This window comes from Zalophus californianus, chromosome 4, assembly GCF_009762305.2.
Source record: "Zalophus californianus isolate mZalCal1 chromosome 4, mZalCal1.pri.v2, whole genome shotgun sequence".
NCBI lineage: Eukaryota > Metazoa > Chordata > Mammalia > Carnivora > Otariidae > Zalophus > Zalophus californianus.
This window is the reverse complement of record NC_045598.1, coordinates 103,298,749-103,326,514: the sequence shown is the minus strand read 5'-3', so window position 1 is coordinate 103,326,514 and position 27,766 is coordinate 103,298,749. Positions and strand designations below refer to the sequence as shown.

At 45.2% G+C, this 27,766-nt stretch overlaps 1 protein-coding gene and 1 long non-coding RNA gene across 4 annotated transcripts in view; one reads left to right on the top strand and one right to left on the bottom strand.

Annotated features, from left to right (window-relative positions):
- The first annotated feature begins 1,139 nt into the window (after nt 1-1,139).
- ACP6 (acid phosphatase 6, lysophosphatidic) lies at nt 1,140-27,376 on the top strand. Of its 2 annotated transcripts, none has more exons than XM_027574202.1 (10): nt 1,140-1,850; nt 16,835-16,963; nt 17,082-17,212; nt 17,552-17,631; nt 20,534-20,621; nt 21,451-21,583; nt 22,587-22,687; nt 24,847-24,942; nt 26,383-26,548; nt 27,180-27,376. In XM_027574202.1, the coding sequence occupies exons 1-10, from the start codon at nt 1,632-1,634 to the stop codon at nt 27,321-27,323; spliced, it is 1,287 nt and encodes a 428-aa protein (XP_027430003.1). In that variant the 5' UTR covers nt 1,140-1,631; the 3' UTR covers nt 27,324-27,376. The 2 variants fall into 2 exon arrangements, with proteins under 2 accessions (XP_027430003.1, XP_027429998.1); XM_027574197.1 differs by having other exon boundaries at nt 1,144-1,850; nt 16,832-16,963.
- LOC113911521 overlaps nt 14,584-27,766 on the bottom strand; it is a 42,696-nt gene continuing 29,513 nt past the window's right edge. Inside the window, exon 4 of one of the 2 annotated variants that reach the window (XR_003516509.1) lies at nt 14,584-14,712. This is a non-coding gene — a long non-coding RNA (uncharacterized LOC113911521). Of the gene's footprint in view, nt 14,713-24,865; nt 24,974-27,766 lie in introns of those variants that run through there. The other variant, XR_003516511.1, reaches the window with a different exon arrangement.

Below are 27,766 nucleotides of genomic sequence, written 5' to 3'. Positions count from 1 at the left end.
GCACTGATATGCTAAAGCTCCCAGGGCTCAGGGCCCTTCTGTACGAAAGTTGTACCATGTTTCTGCTCAACTGTTGAGAACAGCTCTCTCGAACCACTGGGATTACAGTTCATCACACGGTTTCCGAAGCAGTGTTGTCTGGCACTCCTGATGCCTTATTTAGGCTATAGAAAACAGCTTTTGGTTTGTAATCACATCAGGATGCACAGTAAGACTCTGAGGAGTGAGTCCATCCATGGGCTAGGCTAGTGGGAAAACTGTGACAATGTGCGGTGTTCCAAAATGACCCTTCCCCCACAGTAGGGCATTCATAACATTCTAGCTTGGTGAACAAGTTTAGACCTAGGTCAGGACTCACACTCCATAATTATGTTGTCTTCAGGTTTGATCCAGCTTGATCCAGGACTAGAATTTAGAAGGATTTAAGAACTCGTTAGAGGACATATATTCAGACTCTTCTCACAAATGTCCCTCCTCTCATCTTGACTTTTGCCTTCAGATAGACACAGCTGGTTCCATTGTGTCCTGTTGCAAAGACCTGGCACACAGGCTTGAGGTAATCCTATATGCAAGAGAAACCAGACCAACAGGCGGCTATGGGTTGTAAATTAAGGTATTCAGTCACTGGGACACCCACAGGCAAGACCTGGATTTTTCCACAAGAAACGCTTTGGATATGAGTAAACACATCAGTGAGCTTAAAGTTCTACATGTTTGCGACAATTTAGGCCTCTTTAAACTTAGAAGAGGTATAGTAAGTGAAGATTAAATATAAAATGCCTAGTGCCGCCCTTCGCAAATGGTCATCACTAAGTAAGTTGGGTGTCTGGGCTCTTAGTCCCAGCGACCTTCCAGGACTTCAAGAAAATCTACACTCCTTAGACTTAAATTACTCCCCTCAGCCACCCAATTCTACCCCAGTCTTCACTTTTCCTACCCTATCGGCCAGGGAAACTGGCGGATTCACTCCTATTACATTGGCCACCCAGTCCTGGAGACTTGCACCCGCTGGAGCTGAAGAGCGAGGTCCGCTGTCCCAGGGGAGGAATTACTTCCAACTAAGGACTCCGCCGCGCGCAGCCTTGTGGGAGTTGTAGTTCTCAGAACTCAGAGCCTCCAAACAGGCGTCACCGCGGGACTCGTTTTCCCATGCTCCTATGCGCAGATCTACTTGGGACAAGTCCTTGGGTGGCTGAAGAGGTGTGTCGGAGCTTGCTGACAGAAAAGTGGAGTCTAGTCGTCTGTGTTCGTGGAGTCGGCTGCCGAAGAACTCAGGGCTGGTTCCTGTCCCTTTGGAGCCCTGGAGGCCAAACTTGGATTCCAAGTTTAAGATCCCCTAGAGGGTGAAAGATTAGGAGCTGAGCTTCCCCCTGCCGGGTCTGCTGCGGGAGTGGCCAACCCCAACCCGAGTTAAAACTCCCAGGGAGTCTTCGCTGCTCCCACCTCCGCTTCAACCCCTGCGCTCCCACTTGGGGGTCTCCCTTAGGGCCGGGAGTCGCCGCGGGTCGTTGGATGTGCGTGCCCGCGGGTTCCCGGGAACTTGGGGGCGGCCGCTGAGCCCCGGCGCGGGCGGAAAGTTTATATTCGCCTTCTGCAGCCTCACCCCCGAGGGCCGCCGAGCGGCTTCCACCATGATCAGCGGTGTGTTCAGCGTGCGCATGTGGGGGCCCGTGGGCTTCCTGACCTCGCTGGCTTACTGCGTCCACCAGCGGCGGGCCGCCGGGGAAGAGCCGCAGAGGGCGGACGGCCAGCATCCCGTCGACCGGAGTCCGCTGGAGTTGAAAATGGTGCAGGTCGTGTTCCGACACGGGGCTCGGAGCCCTCTCAAGCCGCTCCCGCAGGACGAGCAGGTGAGAGGTCGGCCTGGGCAGGGGCTGGTGGGGCGAGGACCGTGTGGTCGACCCGGGCTGGACCGGGCGCCCTGAACACTCACCTTTGGAGTTTTATTCTCACTGAGCTGGATTCCTGTTGGGTCCAGACCAAGGGAAAACTGCTGTAGCCAGTTCCGCCCCCAGCTCTTGAGCAGAGGAGCTGCTGGCCTGGTACTCCCTAGTCCCCTTTCTTCCTCGTACCCTCCAGGTGTAAGGCACCCCGGGAACTTCCATTTGTGCCCCTGATGGCTATGGTGTAGCACAGCTGGGAGCACTGTGCTACTTACGGTACTTATTTAAAGCGCCTAGGGATCTTGTTAAAAGGAGGATTCTAATTCAAGCGGCGTGAGGTAGGCCTGAGATGCTGTATTTTAACAGCTATTGGGGTGAACTTGAGAACCAAAGTGCAGTGCATTTCTGTGTGACTGTTTTGAAGGTTGTCAAGAGTTGCGGGAACCTTTGTGACAGGAACCACGTAACTGGGATCACAGTGGATAACAGAGCTCAGTATCTTTGGGAACAGATTTTTACAGCAGCTTTCTCCCAGGCTTTCCTGGAGACCATCTGAGATCCCCTGAAGGCTGCTTTTTTTTTTTTTTTTTTTTTGTAATAATTGCTATATCTTGGGGCTCTCCCTTTCTATTTTGGATTTCTAAAACTCTTGTGGAAGGGATTTGAGGTAGGAAAACATTTTTATTTATTTTTTTAAAGGTTTTATTTATTTATTTGAGAGAGAGAATGAGAGACAGCACGAGAGGGAAGAGGGTCAGAGGGAGAAGCAGACTCCCTGCTGATCAGGGAGCCCGATGCGGGACTCGATCCCTGGACTCCAGGATCATGACCTGAGCCCAAGGCAGCCGCCTAACCAACTGAGCCACCCAGGCGCCCGGAAAACATTTTTAATTGGCTAGTCTTGTGGCTAAAATGTCTTAAAATCTATCTGGTTCAGTCAGGATAATTATGACTAAAGCACAAATAATTAGTTTTTTTTTTTTTAAGTGATTAACCTTCCTGAATTTGATTTTTGGGGAGAAGCAGTGAAGGTCTCTGACCTTTGATAGCAGGCAGGCCTGTAATTGAAGAACTGGCTTCCCGGTGAGGATAGAGACAACCTGAAATCCCCAGGCCCCTTAGCCGTCATACTTACCTGTGGAGTGTTTTTGCATTATTGGTCGGTCCTCCAGGTTAGTTGGAGCAAGTTAAATAGATGTCCAAACCTGATATTTGTCATACTCTTCATGATCATAGTTGCTTTCCAGAAACCCTTAGGGTTGTGTCCTCACACTGTATGCTGGAAAATCTAGTTTTTAAAGCTGGTCACACTCAAACTCAAACTTGTAAAGCACTTCCCACATAAATAAATTTTGGCAGGCACTTAATTCTATTATCAGATTTCTAGTTAGCCTTTCTGAATGGCTATACCACTTTCTAGTATTGGAGTATCTAGTATCCACTTCCTGGTATTGGAGTTTCTTTTTTTCCCTTCCTTCTTCCCCCACCTCTCTTCCTTCCCTTCTTTTTTTTTTTTTTTTTTTAAAGATTTATTTATTTATTTGAGAGAGAGAATGAGATAGAGAGAGAGAACATGAGAGGGGAGGGTCAGAGGGAGAAGCAGACTCCCTGCCGAGCAGGGAGCCCGATGCGGGACTTGATCCCGGGACTCCAGGATCATGACCTGAGCTGAAGGCAGTGGCTTAACCGACTGAGCCACCCAGGCGCCCCTCTTCCTTCCCTTCTTTTTGATGCTTTTTCAATCCCTTACTCTGCCTTTTTGTATTGGGTCACTAAATTTTCCTTATGATTTTTGTACATAGCCCATCTCATGTGCACTCTCCCTTCTTCATTTATTCTTGTTACAGAAAAGCTGGAAAATAACATATAGGGGTGGAAGACTCATGTTAAAAGACAAAGCTATCAGTGGTAGCAAGAGAATAAAAGTCTAAATGTCTAGGCTTGGACCTAGTATGTATAGTATATATACTCCCTTAATTTAGATTCTTATGGGACTTTCTCCTGAGCCAGTACGTGTGTGATGGGTACCTTCTGCCATTATGTTGGAAGGGGCAGTTTGTAGCTCACATAGAATGCCATCTTCACTCATTTTCTGTCTGTGTAGTCACAAAATAAGAACCATCTGAGTCCATGGCCTTGCTTTGCAATTAGGGAAGGCACTTTACCTCTCCTGCCTGCTCACATTCTCAGACTTCAGGCAAATGCATTAGACACCTTTGATTATCTCTTATAAAGTTGTGTGAATAAAAGCCAGAGGTGGAACCAAGCCTCTTTCAATTTAGGCTGTGAGAAGGTGTCATCAGCTTCCTGTAACTTGTTTCTGGATGTTTTCTCTCAGGTTTTTCTTTTCAAGATCCCGTTTGATAGAGGTTGTTATTGGGATTTTTCTGATCTTCCTGGTTCTGATATTAACTGTAGTTAGAAGGGAATACCTGGCAACAATTCTAAAATTAAATTGCCTTTGATAGATGTGTCCAGACTTGTGACTGGTTTATAGATGACAAGTCACTTCATTCAGTTGTCTCACAAATCTTCAGAAAGTAGCATTGTCTAAAATTAGATGTTTTTTTAAATTCTTAGTTTTCTTTTTTTAATTTTATTTTATTATGTTATGTTAGTCACCATACATTATATCATTAGTTTTTGATGTAGTGCTCCATGATTCATTATTTGCGTCTAACACCCAGTGCTCAATGCAATACATGCCCTCCTTAATACCCATCACCAGGCTAACCCATCCCCCCACCCCCCTCCCCTCTAAAACCCTCAGTTTGTTTCTCAGAGTCCATAGTCTCTCATGGTTCGTCTTCCCCTCCAATCCCCCCCTTCATTTTTCTCTTCCTATTATCTTCTTCTTTTTAACATATAATGTATTATTTGTTTCAGAGGTATCGGTCTATGACTCACCAGTCTTAGAAAATTCACAGCGCTCACCCTAGCACATACCCTCCGCAATGTCCATCACCCAGCCCCCCATCCCTCCCACCCCCCACCACTCCAGCAACCCTCAGTTTGTTTCCTGAGATTAAGAGTCTCTTATGGTTTGTCTTCTCCCTCTCTGGTTTCATCTTCTTTCATTTCTTCGTCCCTTCGCCTATGATCCTCTACTTGTTTCTCAAATTCCTCATATCAGTGAGCTCATATGATACTTGTCTTTCTCTGATTGACTTATTTCGCTTAGCATAGTACCCTCTAGTTCCATCCACGTCGTTGCAAATGGCAAGATTTTGGGGTTTTTCTGATGGCTGCATAATATTCCAGTGTGTGTGTGTGTGTGTATACACACACACCACATCTTCTTTATCCATTCATCTGTTGATGAACATCTTGGCTCTTTCCATAGTTTGGCTATTGTGGACATTGCTGCTATAAACATTGGTGTGCACATACCCCTTCAGATCACTACATTTGTATCTTTGGGGTAAATACCCAGTAGTGCAATTGCTGGGTCGTAGGGCAGCTCTATTTTCAACTTTTTGAGTAACCTCCATACTGTTTTCCAGAGTGGCTGCACCAGCTTGCATTCCCACCAACAGTGTAGGAGGGTTCCCCTTTCTCCGCATCCTCACCAACATCTGCGTTTCCTGACCTGTTAATTTTAACCATTCTGACTGGTGTGAGGTGGTATCTCATTGAGATTTTGATTTGTATTTCCCTGATGCAGAGTAATGTTGAACACTTTTTCATGTGTCTGTTGGCCATTTGGATGTCTTTGCAGAAATATCTGTTCATGTCTTCTGCCTATTTCTTGATTGGATTATTTGTTCTTTGGGTGTTGAGTTTGATAAGTTCTTTATAGATTTTGGATACTAGCCCCTTATCTGATATGTCATTTGAAAATATCTTCTCCCATTCTGTTAGTTGTCTTCTGGTTTTGTTTACTGTTTCCTTTGTTGTGCAAAAGGTTTTTATCTTGATTAAGTCCCAATAGATCATTTTTGCCCTTGCTTCCCTTGCCTTTGGCGATGTGTCTAGGAAGAAGTTGCTGAGGCTGAGGTCGAAGAGGTTGCTGCCTGTATTCTCCTCAAGGATTTTGATGGATTCCTGTCTCACATTGAGGTCTTTCATCCATTTTGAGTTTATTTTTGTGTGTGGTGTAAGGAAATGGTCCAGTTTCATTCTTCTGCACGTGGCTGTCCAGTTTTCCCAACACCATTTGTTGAAGAGACTGTCTTTTTTCCATTGGACATTCTTTCCTGCTTTGTTGATGATTAGTTGACCATAGAGTTGAGGGTCCATTTCTGGGCTCTCTATTCTGTTCCATTGATCTATGTGTCTGTTTTTGTGCCAGTACCATACTGTCTTGATGATGACAGCTTTGTAATAGAGCTTGAAGTCCAGAATTGTGATGCCACCAGCTTTGGTTTTCTTTTTCAACATTCCTCTGGCTATTCGGGGTCTTTTCTGGTTCCATACAAATTTTAGGATTATCTGTTCCATTTCTTTAGAAAAGTTGTTGGTATTTTGATAGGGATTGCATTAAATGTGTAGATTGCTCTAGATAGCATAGACATTTTCACAATATTTGTTTTTCCAATCCATGAGCATGGAATGTTTTCCCATTTCTTTGTGTCTTCAATTTCTTTCATGAGTATTCTATAGTTTTCTGAGTACAGGTTCTTTGCCTCTTTGGTTAGATTTATGCCTAGGTATCTTAAGGTTTTGGGTGCAATTGTAAATGGGATCAACTCTTTAATTTCTTTCTTCTGTCTTGTTGTTGGTGTGTAGAAATGCCACTGATTTCTGTGGATTGATTTTATATCCTGCCACCTGACTGAATTCCTGTATGAGCTCTAGCAGTTTTGGGGTGGAGTCTTTTTGGTTTTCCACATAAAGTATCATATCATCTGCAAAGAGTGAGAGTTTGACTTCGTCTTTGCTGATTTGGATGGCTTTTATTTCTTTTTGTTTTCTGATTGCTGAGGCTAGGACTTCTAGTACTATGTTGAATTAGCAGTGGTGATAGTGGACATCCCTGCCGTGTTCCTGACCTTAAGGGAAAAGCTCTCAGTTTTTCCCCATTGAGAATGATATTCACTGTGGGTTTTTCATAGATGGCTTTTATGATATTCACCTATGTACCCTCTATCCCTACACTCTGAAGAGTTTTAATCAAGAAAGGATGCTGTACTTTATCAAATGCTTTTTCTGCATCTGTTGAGAGGATCATATGGTTCTTGTTCTTTCTTTTATTAATGTATTGTATCACATTGATTGATTTGCAGATGTTGAACCAAACTTGCAGCCCAGGAGTAAATTCCACTTGGTCGTGGTGAATAATCCTTTTAATGTACTGTTGGATCGTATTGGCTAGTATTCTGGTGAGAATTTTTGCATCCATGTTCATCAGGGATGTTGGTCTATAATTCTGCTTTTTTTTTTTTTTAAAGATTTTATTTATGCATCTGAGGCACAGAGATACAGAGAGAGAAAGAGAGCATGAGCAGGGAGAGAGGCAGAGGGAGAGGGAGAAGCAGGCTCCTCGCTGAGCCAGGAGCCTGATGTGGGGCTGGATCCCAGGACCCTGGGATCATGACCTGAGCCAAAGGCAGACGCTTAACCGTCTGAGCCACCCAGGCGACCCATGTAATTCTGCTTTTTGATGGGGGTGTTTGTCTGGTTTTGGGATCAAGGTAATGCTGGCCTCGTAAAATGAGTTTGGAAGTTTTCCTTCCATTTCTATTTTTTGGAACAGTTTCAGAAGAACAGACATTAATTCTTCTTTAAATGTTTGGTAGAATTCCCCTGGGAAGCCATCTGGCCCTGGGCTCTTGTTTGTTGGGAGATTTTTTATTACTGCTTCAACTCCCTTACTGGTTATGGGTCTGTTCAGGTTTTCTATTTCTTCCTGGTTCAGTTTTGGTAGTTTATAGTCTCTAGGATTGCATCCATTTCTTCCAGATTGTCTAATTTGCTGGTATATGGTTGCTCATAATATGTTCTTATAATTGTTTGTATTTCTTCGGTGTTGGTTGTGATCGGTCCTCTTTCATTCATGATTTTATTTATTTGAGTCATTTCTCTTTTCTTTTTGATAAGTCTGGCCAGGGGTTTATCAATCTTAGTAATTCTTTCAAAGAACCAGCTCCTAGTTTCGTTTATCTGTTTTACTATTCTTTTGGTTTCTATTTCATTGATTTCTGCTCTGATCTTTATGATTTCTCTTCTCCTGCTGGGTTTAGGTTTTATTTGCTGTTCTTTCTCCAGCTCCTTTAGGTGTAGGGTTAGGTTGTGTATTTGAGACCTTTCTTGTTTCTTGAGAAAGGCTTGTATTGCTATATACTTTCCCCTTAGGACCGCCTTTACTGCATCCCAAAGATTTTGAACAGTTGTGTTTTCATTTTCATTTGTTTCCATGGATTTTTAAAATTCTTCTTTAATTTCCTGGCTGACCCATTCATTCTTTAGTAGGATGCTCTTTAGCCTCCATGGATTTGAGTTCTTTCCGACTTTCCTCTTGTGATTAAGTTCTAGTTTCAAAGCATTGTGGTCTGAAAATATGCAGGGAATAATCCCAATCTTTTGGTACCGGTTGAGACCTGATTTGTGACCTAGGATGTGATCTATTCTGGAGAATGTTCCATGGGCACTAGAGAAGAATGTGTATTCTGTTGCTTTGGGATGGAATATTCTGAACATATCTGTGAAGTCCATTTGGTTCTGTGTGTCATGTAAAGCCTTTATTTCCTTGTTGATATTTTGCTTAGATGATCTGTCCATTTCAGTGAGGGGGGTGTTAAAGTCCCCTACTATTATTGTATTATTTTTGATGTGTTTCTTTGATTTTGTTATTAATTGGCTTATATAATTTGCTGCTCCCATGTTAGGGGCATAGGTATTTAAAATTGTTAGATCTTCTTGTTGGATAGACCCCTTAAGTATGATGTTGTATCCTTCCTCATCTCTTATTATAGTCTTTTGTTTAAAATCTAATTTGTCTGATATAAGGATTGCCACCCCAGCTTTCTTTTGATGTCCATTTGCATGGTAAATGGTTTTCCACCCCCTCACTTTCAATCTGGGGGTGTCTTTGGGTCTAAAATGAGTCTCTTGCAGACAGCATATCTATGGGTCTTGTTTTTTTTTTAATCCAATCTGATAGCCTGTGTCTTTTGATTTGGGCATTTAGCCCATTTACATTCAGGGTAACTATTGAAAGATATGAATTTAGTGCCATTGTATTGCCTGTAAGGTGACTGTGGCTGTATATTGTCTGTGTTCCTTTCTGGTCTTTGTTACTTTTAGGCTCTCTCTTTGCTTAGAGGACCCTTTCAATATTTCTTCTAGGCCTAGTCTGGTGTTCACAAGTTCTTTTAGTTTTCGTTTGTCCTGGAAGCGTTTTATCTCTCCTTCTATTTTCAGTGACAGCCTAGCTGGATATGGTATTCTTGGCTGCATATTTTTCTCGTTTAGTGCTCTGAATATATCATGCCAGTCCTTTCTGGCCTGCCAGGTCTCTGTGGATAGATCTGCTGCCAATCTAATGTTTCTACCATTGTAGGTTACCGACCTCTTTCCCGAGCTGCTTTCAGGATCTTCTCTTTGTCTCTGAGACTCGTAAGTTTTACTATTAGATGTTGGGGTATTGACCTATTTTTATTGATTTTGAGGGGGCTTCTTTGTGCCTCCTGGATTTTGATGCCTGTTTCCTTCCCCACATTAGGGAAGTTCTCCGCTATAATTTGTTCCAATATAACTTCTGCCCCCCTCTTTCTTCCTCTTCTGGGATCCCAATTATTCTAATATTGTTTCGTCTTATGGTATCACTTATCTCTCAAATTCTGCCCTCGTGATCCAGTAGTTGTTTATCTCTCTTTTCTCAGCTTCTTTATTCTCCATCATTTGGTCTTCTATATCACTAATTCCCTCTTCTGCCTCATTTATCCTACCAGTTAGAGCCTTCATTTTTGATTGCACCTCATTAATAGCCTTTTTGATTTCGACTTGGTTAGATTTTAGTTCTTTTATTTCTCCAGAAAGGGATTCTCTAGTCTCTTCCATGCTTTTTTCATGCCCAGCTAGTATCTTCATAATTGTCATTCTGAACTCTAGTTCCAACATCTTACTTAGGTCCGTATTGATTAGGTCCCTGGCAGTCGGTACTGCCTCTTGTTTTTTTGTGTTTTTTTTTTTTTTTTTTGAGTTGAGTTTTTCTGTCTTGTCATTTTGTCCAGAGGAGAGTAGATGAATGAGAGAACAAAATGCTAACAGGGTAACAACAGAAAGATATACACTGAACAAATCAGAAGAGACCTGAAACGGGTGAATAGAAAGGGAAAGAAAAAGAAAAAAAAAGAGAATATGATCAGGCTGGTGAATAGATCAGAGCCACACACTAGATTTTGGGTGTATTTTGGTCTGTTAGAAGAAACTGCCTCCCAAAATTTTAAAGAAAGAGAAACTTATATATGTACAAAAATAAGGGTAAATACGATGAAGGGATGGAATATGACTGTAAACATGAAAATTATAAAAGATTTTATAAAAGGAATTGATAAGAAGTTGGTTGAAAAAAGAAAGAAGAAAAATTAAAAAAAAAAGGGGGAGAGAATGTGATCAGGCAGGAGACTAGAACAAAGCCATACACTAGAGATTTAGGGTATATTTTGGTCTGTTAGAAGAAACTGTATCCCAAAATTTTAAAAAGAGAGAAAAACTTATTATACATATACAAAAAACAAGGTTAGCTACATTGAAGGGATAGAATATGACTCTAAAAATGAAATGTAAAAAATATTTAAAAGAAAGAATTGATAAGACATTGGTTGAAAAAGGGAAAAAGAAAAAAATAGAAAAAGAAAATTTTTAAAAAATAACTTTGAAAGACTAAAGAATCATGGGGAAAATGCCATGAATTCTATGTGCCATATTCCCCTAGTGCTGGCGTTCTGCCATTCTCATTGATCGGTAAACTTGGTCTTGGCTGGCTGTTCTTGCTGATCTTCTGGGAGAGGGGCCTGTTGCCGTGGTTCTCAAATGTCTTTGCCGAGGGGAATTGCCCAGCCCTTGCCAGGTCCAGGTTAAGTAATCTGCTTGGGTTTGCTGTCTGTACCTTTTGTTCCCTGCAAGCTTTCTGTAGAGCTTTGGAGGATGAGAGTGAAGATGGTGGCCTCCCAAACTCCACCCTGGAGGAGCCGAGAACTCGGGGCTCCACTCCTCAGCGCACCCCCAGAGAAAAGCAGTCAATCCCTCCCGTCTCCCCAGTCTCCGGCCGCACTCCGTGCTCACCCAGCCTGTGACCCAGCGTTTCTATCTCTGGCACCCGACTCAGTGTGGAGTCTCCAAACCCAGCAGATCCCTGCGGTGTGCTCCCGCGCCGCTCCTCCCCGGGGGAGGAAGGGGAGTCTCCCCGGATCTGCCGCTTGTTGGGTCCCTGCTGGAGGAGCAGTGGCCCAACTGTGCTGCGGTGCTGGGATCACAGTTTATGGCAACCCCGAGCTGAGAGCCCACTCCTCAGCTCCGTCTCTGCAGCTGGCTTCCCCGCTCTGATACATGGGAGCTCTGCCACACTTAGGCACCCCCGGTCTTTCTGTGACCCTGAGGGTCCTGAGACCACACTGTCCCGTGAGGGTTCCACCCCCTGCTTAGCCACTGGAGCGACGTCCCTCAGTGGAGCCGACTTCTGAAAGTTCCAATTTTGTGCTCTGCTGCTCTATCACTTGCCAGAAGTGGCTGATGGAGGCCCCCTCCCCCGCCGTCTATCCTCCTGAATATTGCCTCGGATTCACTTCTCCGCACGTCCTACCTTCCAGAAAGTGGTCGCTTTTCCATTCATAGAATTGCTGCTATTCTTTTCTTCAATCTCCTGTTGAGTTTGTAGGTGTTCAGAATGGCTTGATCCCTATCTAGCTGAATTCCTGGGACCAGACGAAATTTAGGTCTCCTACTCCTTTGCCATCTTGCTTCCCCTCCTAGATGTTTTTTTTTTTTTTAAGTTTTTTTATTTATTCATTTGAGAGAGAGAACGACTGGGAGCTCAAGTAGGGGGGAGGGTCAGAGGGAGAGGGAGAAGCAGACTCCCCGCTGAGCAGGGAACATGACACAGGACTCGATCCCAGGACCCTGGGATCATGACCTGAGCCAAAGGCAGATGCTTAACTGACTGAGCCACCCAGGTGCCCCTAAAATTAGATGTTTTATTGAGTTGTTTTCTTTTGGCCTGAATGGCTGTTGACTTGTCTTCCTTTAGCTGTGCTTGGGAAATAAAGCTCTGGAACTTGATTGGCTATTTTTCCTGATTATTAGGTTAGATCCAAGTACACATTGACAAGATAGATGTATTCAGATTTCCCTGAGCTCACCTCTAACCAAGATGGCCTCCAACTCAGGCAGGTTCCTCAGTTTTTATAAAACAAAGTCCAGCTTATCTCAGCTCCACTATTGATTAAAGAATTTGGGTTCCTATTTATTTGATAATGTAGGCAAGGTGGGAAGCATACTCTCAGTCTCATTGTTACTTAATACTTACCCAAAGCTCAGCTAAGAGAAGCAGTATTCAGGAAGCAGTGCATGAAGGATATGGCAGTGAGTCCATTCATTCCTCTGGAGCAGTGTTCTTAACTGCTTGTTCTTGGCAGGACATTGGATTCAACTGGGGAGCTTTAAAAAATACTAATGCTCGGGTCTCCTCCTAGAGATTCTAATTGGCCCAGAGCATCCAGACATGGCAACAGCCTCTCTGGTGAAGCTTTAGAATTATCTGGACTAGATAGCATTAAAAAAATTGAGGCCCCACCCCAGGAGATCCAGATGTGATGAGCTCAGGATGGTGCTCAGGCATCAGTTTCCTTTAAAAAACTTTTTCTGTGATGCCAGTATGCAGCCAAGATTTAAAACCATTGCTTTATTCTAAATTCTACACCCAGAAGGGTTTTGTTTACTTCTATGTAGGTTTTTTTCTTTTACCTTTGGAATGTAGCATATGAATCCCAGTATAGTATTATCTTCACAGAAATGTGCTTTGGTGAGTTGCCATCATTCTGTGTTTGAGGAGACTGAGAAACAATCCCACAGAACTCATTGCTGTGACTACTGAGAAGATGTTCATTATATTGCTCTATCCTCTTTATGAGGACCCTTGGAAGGAATTTGTCTGTTAGCATTAGAAATGGTGTGCTTCTCCTGAACAGTTGTCTTGCTTTTATCTTTAGGCTTGTCTAGCTGATCGAGTTTCTCCTTTACATAAAAGCCGGAAAACTTAGTGCCGAATCTTTGGCCCACCTAACAATTAAGTATGTGAATCTTAATAGTGTACATTTTTGAGAAACTTTATTTCTGTGTCCAATTTTTGTCCCTATATTTGTTTGCTTCTGTCTTTCTTGCCTATTTTGAATTGGTTGTTTTACTGTATTTTAGGTATTGCTATCATCTACCTGATGTTCTTAAAAATGGGGCATAAATAAGTAAGTAAAATTATAAAGTTAGTCTTTGCCGCTAACGGAAGCTAAAGAGCAAGTGTGCATGTGGGGTGGACACTATGTATGGACCTGGTATATCATCTGTTTAAAATTTTGAAAACAGGTACTGCAGATTTGACATGACCTAGACTTCCAGGAGTCATCTCTGGGGAAACACCAAAGATCCTCTGTTGCTGGATGTCCTTAACAAGAGGAGATTTCTCTCTCTCTCTCTTTTTTAAGATTTATTTATTTATTTGAGAGAGAGTGCGAGCAGGGGGAGGGGAAGAGGGAGAGGGAGAAGGAATCTCAAGCAGACTCCCTGCTGAGAGAGGAGCCCGCCACAGGGCTCAGATTCTGAGGCCATGACCTGAGCCGAAGTCAAGAGTCAGATGCTTAACCGACTGAGCCACCCAGGCGCCCCAGGAGATTTCTTAGTAAGGCTGAATAGGCCCTGTGGCCTTGGTGTCAGAACCTGGGCTAAACACTGGACTTACAAGGTTGGATAATTCAGTGTTGGCTGTAAAAGAGATGTGCTGAAGGAGAGAGAAAAGAGATTCCAATTATGGGAATATGCTGGAAGCCCTGGGAACACAAAGGAGGTACCTCAAACTTAAAATGTCCAAAACTGAACTCAACTTGTCAACTGTCTTCTGTGTTGGTCTTAGGTTTAGTCATGGAGGACCTCTTGTCACCTTAGGCACCCAACCTCAAAATCAAAGTAATTTTTTTCTTTCTTCTTCCTTGTTCACCTACCAACATAGCCCCCAAATAAAACTTTTATCTACTCACTTGCCAGGTTTGACTCACATGTCTCGCATCCACCCCTTCTATTCCTACTGCCCTAGATGAGGCCTTAGGCCCTCATCAGCTCTATTGTAGACATCTTGAAATTGGCTTCTGCATCAGTCTTCCCATTCTAATTATGATCTGTGCTGCTGGTTTTCAAACTATTCTTTGGAGCCTGTAGCCTAGGGGGATGCCAAGTGGCTGGGGCTCTGTATTCCCACTCCTACTTCAACTGGAGGAACTCCAGTTTTTGCCTTTGTATATGGAAATCTAAAATCAAATTCTATTTGGTATTTGCTAATTAAAAAGTTTGAAAACTGCTCCCAGGTTGAGGCAAACCAAACCACTTCTTTCCTGTATGCATTCTTCGCCATCTCTGCTTTGCTCAAACTTCTGCCTATTCTTGGAATTCCAAATACCACCCTCTCCTTACCTACCTCTTACTCTCGAGTCCAGGTCTTTGCTTGTCTAAATCCTCTTCACCTCAAAGGCCATTCCTGTCATGAAACTTTTCCTGAATTCCCAGCCAGAAGAGGTTTTTCTTGTCTTTGAACTGCTGTAGCCTTCAGCTGGTTTCATGTGGCACATAGTTTCTGTTTTGGTGCTGCTATCATTTTCATTCATAGCTCGCTGTCTCTACTAACCTGAAAACCGAGAAAAGGCAGGGTCATATTATCTCCATCTTTGCGTCTTCCACAAGGTCTGGCAAATTAGTAGAGCTGTTAATTGTACCTACTGTGAGCCAAGCCCTTTGCTGGGCCTTCAAAATGCAGGGGTAGACAACCCCGTCTCTGTTCTCAGAGCAGGACTGCTGAGCAGGACAGACAAGTAAAGAAGCTCTTCTAATACAGTTTGGTATGGGCTACCAAAAGAGGCACTGAAGCTACTGTGAGAGCATGGGCCCATGGTCACAGCCTCTGGGAACATTTAAGCCATCTTGTGGAATGAGCAGAAGTCTTTCCAGATGAAAAAGAAAATTTCAGGTAGAAGAAACATGAAGTTGAAAGGCCAGGAAGTGTGAGGATGGTGCTGTAGGAGATGGAGTTGTATGGCTAGAGACTAAGTGTATAAGACAGGGAAGAAATGATGGAGAGAGAGAGAGGGAGGGAGGGGCAGAGCCCATCATGTAGTTATGAGCCCCTGGAGGGTTTATGCAGGGAAGTTATAGGATCAGAATTTTGAAAGAAGGAGCCATGATTAAAAGACAGTGGGAAGAAGGTCTGTGCTCTGAACACACAATCTTCTGATATCAGTTGCTGTAGCACCCCCGGGGGGAAGAGGCTCAGGTTTGGGGGACTGGTTGCGGGTGGGAATGAGACAATGCCTTTTGAAAGAACAGAGGGCTTCCTTTGTGTGAAAGGAACCTGGGATTCCCAGTGGTGCTCTCCTGGGATATTTCTGGGAGAGGCCAAGATAAATACAACGATACATGACATAGTAAGTTTACAGATGTCAGCTTTAAAACAAAAAAAAGTAGTGGGGAATTGAATTAAATATTATTGTGACTTTAAGTATTGTAGGAATTCAGATAAGAAGACAACCCACTAAAAGCTGGAGTAGTCACTGATGGAAAGTAAGACTTGAGCTGTCATTGGACCTTGAAGAGAAGTTGGATGGGCAGTAGGGAGAGAAGTCTCTCCAAGCAAGGGAAGCAAGCTAAAAGAAGATGCAGAGGAAGCAATGGGCATTGTCAGGTCTGGGGAGGGGAGGAGAGAGGCATAGTGATGGTACAGCTGGGGACAGGGGCTGGGCCAAGGTATAGAAGTCCTGGAAGGCCAGGTGCTTCTTTCTTGAAACATTAGGAAAAAGCTATTGATAGGATGAAAGTGGCTTAGCAAGATTCATGGGGGTGGTGGGGGTGGTGGAGATAATCTGTGCAATAAGGTTTTACACTCTGACAGCGAGATAAAAGAAGGACCTTTGGGAGTGACTTTTTCTAGCCAGTGATCAACAGAGTTTAGTGCATGGCTGGTGGAGCAGTGGGGGAAAGTCAGAGGTTCGCGTTTTGGGGCCCAGGAGAATTGTGGTGTCGTTGCAAATCACATAGTATGTTGGGAAGAGGAGCTGGTGTATGGGAAGAAGAAAAAACTTTTGTTTTTAAAATTGAAGTCATCACATGTGACTGACTCAGTGAATGTAAGTTTCGTGGGCAGTTGGAGCTCTGAGACCTGTGGCTACTTGTGATGTTTCGAAGCCTTTACAGTGCAATGCAGCAGGAGCCAGCCTGCAAGGAGAGAAGGAAGATGCTGAAGAAGTGAAGCTTTCTTGGGGGCAGCTACTTGTTTGAGAAATTGGATGAAAGGAAGGGAAATAGGTGGTAGTTACAAGGGACATTAAGTAGAGCCCTTAAGGGTGGGGAAGCGTAGAAACCTGCAGGTTGATTCCTAAAGAAATTCTTACAAGTATATGCTCACTGAGATTATATTATACTCATTCATTTGTTCGCTCATTCATTCATTCACCAGGTGTTTGTCTGCTAGGCATTCTGGCCATTTCTCCCCTTTACTGCAGTCTGGGCTTAGTGCCAGACAACATCGGAACAGTGAGTACTAGTGGGGCAATAACAGGACTTGGGCTAAGGACACCTGGAATAGTAAATTATGGTCTTTTCTTCCCTTAATTGGAACTAGAGTTAAAGTTTCTTTCTTTCCTTCCCATGGGAAAGTTGTGGGTGATTCCAGCTATGTCTTCGAGGTGCTGCTGATATTACTGCTGTAACTTTCAAGAAACTTCTAAACAATGTGTTGTTTTTTGCGGTCACAGCAGGCAGAGTGGAATCTCCAACTATTAGAGGTCCCACCCCAAACTCAGTTTGATTACACCATCACCAATCTAGCTGGTGGCCCGAAACCACATTCTCCTTTCGACTCTCAATACCATGAGACCAAACTGAAGGTGAGCAATGCTTCCCTCCTCTGGGAAGCCCACTGTAAAGTTTCCATGGTTTTCTCTGGGCTGAGTTTGCAGACTGTGAGGTATTTTCATTCTTCTCTATCTTTCTGCCCCACATTAGGGGGGCATGTTTGCTGGACAGCTGACCAACGTGGGCATGCAGCAGATGTTTGCCCTGGGAGAGAGGCTGAGGAAGAACTATGTGGAGGACATCCCCTTTCTTTCGCCAGCCTTCAATCCACTGGAGGTCTTGTGAGTCACTCGAAAAAGGGATGTTGCACCCAGTTTAAGGTCTTAAGCATGAGGAAACCTGACCCCCCCCCCCCCCCCAGATGGTTCCCATTCTCACCCAACATAGTTTGGGGTAGTTACCCTGGTGTAATAGGATCCTGTGAATATGTGGTCGATGGAGGTGACATTCATTGGCTTTCAGGTCCCTTGGGACAGCCATCCTACAGAGAGATAAAGGATTCTTCCCAGCCCCGTAGCTCCCCTTATGTGATCTTAAAGCCTCCCAGCTGCTGTAGGATAAGGTAGTATATATAATTGAATCTTCCTTCTATGAATGTCTCTACCTTTTTTTTTTTCCAGTGTCCGTTCCACTAATATATATCGGAATCTGGAGTCTACCCGGTGTTTGCTGGCTGGACTTTTCCAATGTCAGAAAGAAGGTTCGAGTTTGGAGTCTAGAAGTCAGCCCCTATCCCAGAGGAGCTTTCTTCTTACTTCCAAAGCCCTCCCTGCCCTCTTTCTTGGTGCCTGTTCCTCTGGTTTCTCTTCTCCTGCAACATGTGGCTTCCATGCTGTACCTACTCTAGTGGGTGCTCCCTTGTCTGGCCTTCTGCTGCCCTTGCCAGCTTGACCTCCACATCTGCAGCGATGCATCAGCCACACTGATGTGCATCTGGCTTCTGACTTCTCTTAAGCTTCTACACAGGCTGCATGAGGTGGCCCTAGCCAGGTCTGGTGAACAATATTGGGGCTTTTTGCTTAGGTAAGACACTGCTGAAAAGGAAGGAGGGCAGGAGGGACACTTAGCTGGGACCCAAGCCTAATATTGCTCTGGTCTTGGTGATAATCCACAGCATGACCCAGATGGTATTTTTTTTTTAAAGATTTTATTTATTTATTCATAAGGGACAGAGAGAGAGACGGGCAGAGGGAGAAGTAGGCTCCCCGCTGAGCAGGGAGCCCGATGCGGGACTCGATCCCAGGACTCTGGGATCATGACCTGAGCCGAAGGCAGACGCTTAATGACTGAGCCACCCAGGCGCCCGACCCAGATGGTAGTAACGGTATTCCGTGCAGCCCTTCCTCCCTGAGAAAGTCTAGTGAGTTTGGGTTTTGACATCTTCAACCAGTGAATGATCGCAGCTAATGGTACCCAACCTTTTACCACCAAGGACCACATTTATTATTTTCCCTCATGGATCTCATGTGTTGAGGCCCTTTGACTATCAAACGGAACTGCATTTTGTCATTTGTACTTGATTCAAATTTACATTTAATTGCCAGTCTGAGTTTCATATCAACATGACCTCACCAATATTAAAATACAAAAGTGGTGCCATAAGGCAAAGGTTCTTGCTTAGCTTCTGTAGCGGTATCTCAAATAGATATAAAATTTCCATCAGCCTTTAGAAAAATAAACTATGTGAAATAATAGAAAGCTCCAGGCCAGAGGAGGCTGGCCTTACCCCACTCTGGGTTGGGTACAGCTGCTACTTCCGGCTGAAGTTGGCTGCTGAACACAAACAGCATGTGTCTAAGTAACATAAAGCAAACGGAGTGGGCTGCCCCTTATTTCCTGGGAGCCCCTGAGCTTTGGAATAATCCACAGTGCCTGGCCTCCTGAAAGCTCTTCACTTGCCGAGTTTCTAAAAGGCAAATGTCCTCTCTTCAGAAACACCAAAAGTATGATTGGAGTAGGAAAGCTGTTTCTTGGAGGCAGCCTGACCTACTGGCAGGTCTCAGACTGGGACTGCCCCACGTTCCCAACAGGGAGGGAAGCAGTATCATCACTAGCCACTGGACCCAAACATCCTGGGACTCTAATTTGACCATGTACCAAACCTTTTTTTTTTAATAGCTTTGGGTATACTAACTTGTTTAATTCTTTTTGATAACCCTATGACGTAGGTAATATTTTTTAATAATTTACAGATAAGAGAACTAAGGCACAGAGAGGCTAAATGACTTCCCCAGGGACACAAAGCTGGTAAATGGTGGAACAGAGATTCAAACTCTTGCAGTCTGGTTCCAGAATCCATACTCTTCACCTTTTTGCTCTGTTGCTCAGAGGACACATATATTTGGAGAGGGCCTCTGGTCATTTGATCAACAAAGTGTGTCTGAATTTTGATATTATGGTAAAGTTACCATATGCTACTGGAGTTTTGACTATCAACAATTTGTTTGAGAACAATAGCTCTTTGGGGCTTAGATTTACCTAATCACCCCACGTATTGACCTCAGTGAATTCCAGAGAGCTGCTGATAGAAGCTCTTTCTTTTGCCATCAGAGGTTAGGCTTGAGTTGTGTAGAAAAGGAAGCTACCACAGGCCCTTGCCATGTCTGGCACAGAGCAAAGCATGGGAAGGTGTTAGAGTACCTTGATGGGAGGGGGTAAAGGTACTTGTAGGCTCTGAGCAGTAGCGAGCTACTGGGAGGTATACAGTTGACCTTTGAACAACATGGGCTTGAACTGCATGGGTCCAGTTTCATGCGACTTTTTTTGGTAAGTACAGTACAGAACTGTAAATGTATTTTCTCTTCCTTATGATTTTCTTAATCACATTTTCTTTTCTCTAGCTTACTTAATTGTAAGAACACAGTATATAATACATATAACATACAAAAGATGGGTTAATCAGCTATTTATGTTATCAGTAAGGCTTTCAGTCAACAGTAGGCTGTTAGTAGTTAGGTTTTTGGGGAATCAAAAGTTATATGTGGATTTTCAACTGTGGGCGGTGGGATCAGTGACCATAACCCCGCAGTTGTTCAAGGGTCAACTGTATAAGAAACATTGTTTGTAGCCTAATTGTGGCTCTTGGCAGTTCATCTGAAAACCTGCCTTTCCTTTTGGGTAAGGCTGTGGGGCTGACAGGACTTGTGGCCTTGTGGTCACTTTTCGTAGATTGTCATGTGCTGAGTCACTGTATTGGTCTATAGGATTGGGCTTTGAAAAGAAAGTCACCTAGTTCTGATAGAGTCAGGGATACCCCATTCTTTGTTAGAATGCCCAAGTGCTGGTAATACCTTAAGGCAGGAATCTTTGGGAATAGGTCAGGAAAGGGCCAGTCTGATCCAGGTCTGTGCCTGCTCTAGTCTATCTGTGGCCCAGTAGGAGGGATTGTGCCAGACAGAACAGGCTGCTACTTGCTTTCTCCCTTTCTCAGACCATAGGAGAGTTTCCGTTGGCAAGGTCAGGGCATGTTGAAGGCAGGTACCGTCCTTAAGGAGTAACCTTGATGATGTATCTCCTGAAGCAGACAAGAGAAGAAGGGGGTAGGGATGCTGGGAAGAACAAGCTGAAGCCTCTTCCTGCCTGTGCTCCCACCTTCCTTCCAGGACCCATCATCATCCACGCTGATGAAGCAAGCTCAGAAGTCTTGTACCCCAACTACCAAAACTGCTGGAGCCTGCGGGAAAGAACCAGGTAACTTCCCTGGGTTCTTGCTCACCAGTGGGGGACAGACAGCCTTTTACTCTTGCTGGTAGACTCTGCCTGAACTCAGGGCCTGCCTAGGCTTACCATGTTGGTGGATAAGGGGTGGGAAGGACTGCTTTACATGAAGGCCTGACATTGCTGTCCAGGAAGTGAAGAAGCTCTTGTTCACAGTGCAGGCTCATAGTAAAGGCACAGCAAGCTCAGGAGTAGCCACATGCTGCGCTGGAGAGATGGTATGTACAGCCTGAGTGGGGTTTGCCTTTACAAACCATTGTCCTCTCGACCATCGTGCTCTCAGAGGGGGCAGATGAAAACACTGACAGTAAGTAAAAGATGATTAAGCCAGTTGTCGAACTGCAAATCCAGATGGGCAAGCAGAAGACACAGATTTCCCTTCTCTTCCTAATTTGCTGCCCTGTAGAAGAGATCGGTTTGGGCTGATGGTGCTTTTCAGTGTTCGGATATTTCTGGGCTGCACGAAGACTATATAGTATGTATTCCACAGAAGAGAGAGAATGTTGTTTTCAAGCAGACCTAGGCCATGGTTGTATTGCTTTTGGTATAGTAGAAGAAAATGCTAGAGTGGAATCTGGAAATTCAGGCTTTTATTCTAGCCCTGGTACCTGCTAACTTACTTTCACAAGTCATTTGAACTCATAGAGCCCCAGTTGACTCATGCGTAAGATGGGAATAATACCAACTAACCCCAATGTCTTGTTATTGAGGAATGAATGAGATCCCAAATGATGAATGAGATACACTTTGTAAACTGTATATTGCTATACAATATACAGGATTACTTTTTATTTTTTGGCAGAGGCCGGAGGCAGGCTGCCTCTTTGCAGCCAGGAATCTCAGAGGATTTGCAAAAGGTGAAGGAAGGGATGGGCATCACCAGTAATGACGGAGTAGACTTCCTCAGCCTCTTTGACAATATGGCTGCCGAGCAGGTTGGATGACTGTCCTCCTCCAGCCCTGGGGGGCGGGGGTAGGCACCTGGACTGGCTGGCTCCTGAGTTAGAACTGGGTTGAGGGGAGTGGTGGAGGCAGCTGTGGTAGGACTTACAGGGATTGGCTGTGGGAACTGAGGGCTAGGCCCCAATCAGGGAGGACTCCTCACTTGGTTAGGCGCATGGATACTTAACTCTAGATCAGAATTTCTTGAGGCATGTTCTCCAGAATACCTGTGATGTGAGTGTGTATATTGTGGGCAGGCAGGGGTGGGGTGGGTGACGGGTAGGGGGGTGGTTGTTGTCTAAAAGTTTTAGAATCCCCACTATATCACTTTTTGGAGGGTCTATATGTGCAGCAGCATATTAAAGAATCTAAGAAGTAAAGAAAGCTGGTCAATCTTTAAATCTATTTCCCCCAAACTTATTTAGCCATACGTTCTTTTTTATCTAATAAATACTGAAGACCACACAATGGGAAAGCCTTCTCTAGATTCAAAAGCCAGACTCCCAAAGGTGCAGTGTAGCCTGGACCCTCCTTCCCTCTCTTATCAGGATGACAGTGCGCCCTGAAGGCAGAAATGCCCTGTGCTTATGGGTAAAATAGGTGGAAGGTTATAAGATGAAGGCTTATATAAAGTATTTACATGGCATACTTTTTAGAAATCCATTTTGGGGAAAATGAAATTCATGTATAAATTTATGAATTCCTTACTCTCTATTTTATTTACTTGTTTTTTATGGTTTTAAAAAATACAAATGTTTTTCATTTCGAAGTAGGTGGGTAGCCATCAGAAAGGGAGGAAAAACAGCTTTTTTTCCCCCCTGGGCCTTCAGATCTCTAGAAATTGCTTCACAAGGGCCATGAGGATGTAGTTTTTGAGCTGTTAAGGCCCTCCCCAGGAGAAGACAGGCCCCTGGAGGCTCTGTGGAAGCTGATCAGCTGCCAAACTCAGTGAACGAGAAGCATTTCTTTGTAAAACTGTCCCCGTGGTCCTTTCAGGTGCACAGCCTCCTGAGCTGCCCAACGCTGAAGAGATTTGCACGGATGATTGAGCAGAGAGCAGTGGACACAGCCTTGTACGTTATGCAGAGGGAAGACAGGTGAGCAGCCTCGTCAGCCGCGGGCATCAGGTCACACTTGGCCAGGCCTCTCAGTATGTGGGGAGGAGGGTCCCCCTGGTCTGCTCACACCTGCGAGCTGAGTCTCCACATGTGCTGAGGTAAAATCACCATGTTCTCCCGGCCTGTTGAATGGATTCAGCCCTAAGTCCTTACACTTCTGGAGCTGGGACTGGTGACCTGGGGCTTCCGTTCACTGTTATACAGAACCGGGAGCCACCACTCAACGGAGTTTCTCTTAATCACTGACTTTTTCCCCTTTTGCTTTAAGTTTCAAAGGGTTTGGGTGGGGAGAGCTGATGGAAGAATAATGATTGCTCACTTTGGTCATCAGTTTACAACTTATGAGTCATTTCCCTGTTCTCGCTGTGAGGGAGCTGTCAATATCCCTGACCGCGTCCGGGTCCTGGCTTTAGAGAGGAAGAAACTGGACCAGAGTGATGTGGGCTGTCTCATCGAGGCTTGGCTAGCAAGTGGCAGAGCCAGGACTCAGATCAGATCTTCTGTCCTGTGTTTTTTAAGTTTCTAGGACTTAGGGCTTTGTTTTTAGAAGGTCTGTTTCTTGCCTACCAGAATGGAGAGTTTCTGTCTTACCAAATTAAAACAAACAAACAAACAGCACCTTTCTTCGATAGGTTAATAACATTTGACTTGCACTCAGAATAGGTAACTTGGTAGAGGAGGAGACAGGAAGTGGAGGATCAGTCCAGGGAAGAAAAAGAGGATCAGTCCTGGGGAGGAAAAAGCAGCTAACATTCCAAGAATTTGCAGGGCCTGGTGCAGAAGAGTAAGAACCTCTGGCTGCTTTTCTCCTGCTCAGAGTCAATGCATACAGAAGGCTCCAGCCGTGCCACCCAGCTTGCTGCCACTCACTATGATTTGCCCCCTTCCCTCATCTGTTCCTGAAGTGGCCCCACTAGACCTAAATTGTCACTCACTGTCCTCCCCTACACACACACACACACACACACACACACACACACACACACACATTTAGTAAATATTTTAGGCTTCACGGCGCATGCATTATCTTTGCAGCTACTCATCTCTGCCAGTGTAGCATGAAAGCAGCCATAGATGATATGCAAACAAGTGGGCACAGCTCTGTTCCAATAACACTTTATTTACAAGACGGGCAAATGGGTTGGATTTGGACAATGGCCATAGTTTATTTTCTCCCAGTGTAAAGCATTTTAAATAAGATCTGATTCTTCTTTCCGTTTTGGTTAGCCCTGCTTTCATAAAACTGATGCTTCTTCAAGGACAAATTAGATGGCCTCACAGTGCCATCCAACTTGGCTTGGCCTACGTACATTCTTCTGGAAAGTATATGTTGCGTATGGTATCGGTTGCCTACTCCTCATCCATTGCTTCAGCATTCCTTGACTTATGATGGTGGGCATTTATTTACCCAGTCACCATGAAAGAAAGATTGGTCTAAGCCAGTCATGACGACCCTGCTCCCTTTTGTCCATGATTGGGCTCTGGGAATTCTGAAAGAGGTGTTTTCCCCCTCTTTGATCAAAGGTGAGAGGCACCAAAACCAAGCCTTTTGGCCGCTCACTGGCACAGCTCCCTGCTTTCTTTAGCACCGTGAGATGACAGGCTTGGAGTTGCAGTAACCACCTTGTGATCCTGAGGTGGCAAACCTGAGGGTCAGTGCCAGCCCTGCGAGCGAGCCCTGCCAATGAGCTTTGTGTGACACCAAATAGATAAGACATGTCCTCACAGTCCAAACTCCAGAGAAGGGGGACTGGCACCTGGGAAGCAGAGCTCAGGATGCTGTTCTTCTGATCGCTTTTCTGAGGGCCTTCTAGAATTTCTGGAAATCACTCTACCCTGTCCTTCCCAGCTTTGTTCCTGGAGGCCTAGTTCTTCATGACTTATCCCAGTTTCCAGTCCCATCGCAGATGTGTTCCATACCCTGGTGCTTTTGTTGTTGGAAGTGTCTGTGCACAGAGAACCCTCAAACTGAAGGCGGTGCCATTTCTCCCCACCCTGCTGGTCGCTGTCCCTCACACATTACTTGTCTCCTTCTCAGCTCTGTCTGATTGGGCTCCTGAGGTCCTGGGAGCAGACCCAGCCCGCCTTCCTGTGTGCCAGTGCCCACTGGCTGTTCCAATGTCATTTACTTGCCGTAGGGAAAGCCTTCAGATGGCCGTAGGCCCGTTCCTTCATATCCTGGAGAACAACCTGCTGAAAGCCGTGGACCCTGCCACTCCACCCGGCAAGACCAGGTACCGGCCACAGCAACTCTGCTTTGTGCAGCTGAGGGCAGGATGGGACCAATACAACAGCTTAATAGATTGTTTAGATCGAACACCTTCACTGAGTGTCGAGAATGGTGTGATACCCACCTGGCATTTTTAAATGTTGGAAGTAGCTCCTGAATCTCCATAGCCACTTCTGTAGCACCTGGCACCCCAGTTAGGGGCACGGATTTGGAGTGTTACATGTCCTGGGCATTTGCTGAGCAGAGCATGGTCTGCGGATGAACAGCTTCACCACTGCTTGGGAGCTTGTTAGATTCTGACTTACTGAATCAGAATCTGCGTTTTAACAAGATCCTCAGGGGATTGGTATGCACCCTCCTATTAGAGAAGCACTGTTGTAAGCTGCCTTCTTCTTCTTTTTTTTTTTTTTTTAAGATTTTATTTATTTGAGAGAGAGCGAGAGAGCACAAGCAGGGGGAGTGGCAGGCAGAGAGAGAGGGAGAAGCAGGCTCCCCCGCTGAGCAGGGAGCCCGATGCGGTGCTCGGTCCCAGGACCCCGGGATCATGAGCTGAGCTGAAGGCGGACGCCCAACCAACTGAGCCACCCAGACGCCCCTAGGCTGCCTTCTTTAGAGAGAGAGAGATTGTGCGGTAGCTAGAAACTCACAAGCTTGAGAACGGGAGGGGCCAGTGAGGTGAAATAAGAACATTCAGGAACTCTGGGCCAGATTTATAATAGCAGATTGTGCCAGTGCCCTTCCCTGTCCTTCTCAGCACCTGCAGTGACAGTACATTTCTAACTGGCCCTTGCCACCTTGCCCCCCCTTGACCTTGTATCTGTAGAATACTATAGGATCCAGTGCTAGTCTTCTGGTTTAGGAGTCAACACATAAAATCCTTGATCTTTCCTAAGAGATAGTTACAGGGGACAGGCAGCTATAGGTTAAAATGGCATCTTTCTTACAGATGAAAGCCATTTGGAGAATATGTTAAAGGCCAAACAGTCTTCTTAATATTCCTTTGAAATGACCTTAATTCCCCCAAACTGCAAGCCGCCCCAGCAAGGAGGAGAGCGTGCTCTACTAAACTCATCACACAGCTGAGAGTAGGAAGAACATTTGCCACAGGCAGGCAGATCCAAAGGAGAGAAGAGAGGTAGGACCAAGCCATACATGCTTGGTTTCTACTTTAAAGGTCACTCGGGGAGGAGTGAGTGGGTGGGTGGGCCAGCAGGTGGGCAGGAAGGGATCAGGAGAGCTACCCCAGTGGGGAAAGAAACAACATAAATTGTTGAGTAAGGTCTCCCCCCACCATCTCCTTCAGAGGAGTTTTATACCAAGCTCACTGACTTCTAGATGGCACCTGGTTTCTGAGGCAATGTTGTTTCTTACTCAAAGGGGGCAGATGGTGTCCTGCCTTCCAGAGTCCTGAGGTAAAGGACTGTGGACTGTTTTCTCCTTGCAGAAAGCTGTACCTCTACGCAGCTCATGATGTGACCCTCATGCCTCTCTTAATCACCCTGGGGATTTTTGACCACAAATGGCCCCCATTTGCTGTTGATCTGACCATGGAACTCTACCAGCACCGGGAATCTAAGGAGTGGTTTGTGCAGCTCTATTACCGTGGGGAGGTAAGACCTGTGAGGTGCAACTGGGTGGTAGCTAGGCACCCTCCCTCCAACCCCACCCACGTGGTTTAGCACCAAGTCTCCCTCCTCAGGCTCAGTGGAGTCTCCTTGGTACAGTCAGTTCTCTGGATCCAATGGAATGACTCACAGCCATACCCAGGATAAGGCAGAATTGGAAATACGGTGGCAGGCTGGGACTTGGGCCTTATCACACATCTGCTACAGACTCCTTCTAGAAACAGGACCACCCTCCTCTTCCCCTGAGTGTCTCTGGGATGGTGTCTTTGGGAGGCAGTGTGCGTTGTCAGCGCTGTGGGAGCCTCAGCTGCTTTTGCAGGTTGCTGTCCAGGGCCGATACTAGCGCACCCCGCAGTGATTAGACCTTTTGCCCTCCCAGCTTAGGGGTATAACGTGACTGTCTCCCCAGTCAGTTCAGCAAGCAGTGCTTGAGTGACTGTCACAAGCAGGGCATAGTTCTCCTACCCTGGAAGCTGACCGGGTGGTGGGGCCTTCTTGGCTGTTCTGTGTGTGCGTGCACACACCACTGGGTCAAAGCCTCTCAGACCTCTGGGCACAGGTGAAAATAGCAGGCTGGGGTCCTCAGTGGCCCTGCTGAGTTTTGTCTCTTCCACAGGAGCAGGTGCCAAAAGGTTGCCCTGACCGGCTCTGTCCGCTGGACAACTTCTTAAACACCATTTCAGTTTACACCTTGAACCCAGAAAAATACCACACACTCTGCTCTCAAGTCCCGGTGATGGAACTTGGAAATGGGGAGTGACTGATTTATCAAACAGGATGTGTTGGTTTTTCAATAAATGCCTTTACACACTGCCTCTGGCTGTCATGTTTGGGGATGGCAGGAACAAGGGTTAATGTATTTTAACAAGGGTTTTATTTCCTTCCAGTAGTTATACTGAGGTCTCGTCTTGAAAGGAAGAGAGGTGTTGAGACCAAAGGGGTATTTCCTATTTTGGGGCTTGATTTCCATGTCCAGAAGCCTCTGCTGTGATGCAGGCTGGGGACATCATGACCCTGCAGAATTGTGTTGGTCTGGGACTTGAGTTCTTTTTTCCGGTCTTCATTTCACACACATATACTGAGTACCTCCTAAGTAGTGCGCACTGTAAAAGTGAAAAGGTTCTGCCCTCAAGTTGTTTTAGCCCAGTGGGAGAGGCAGATAAGTCAGTGATGAAAATGCAGTATGTTTCATTCTCTGATAAG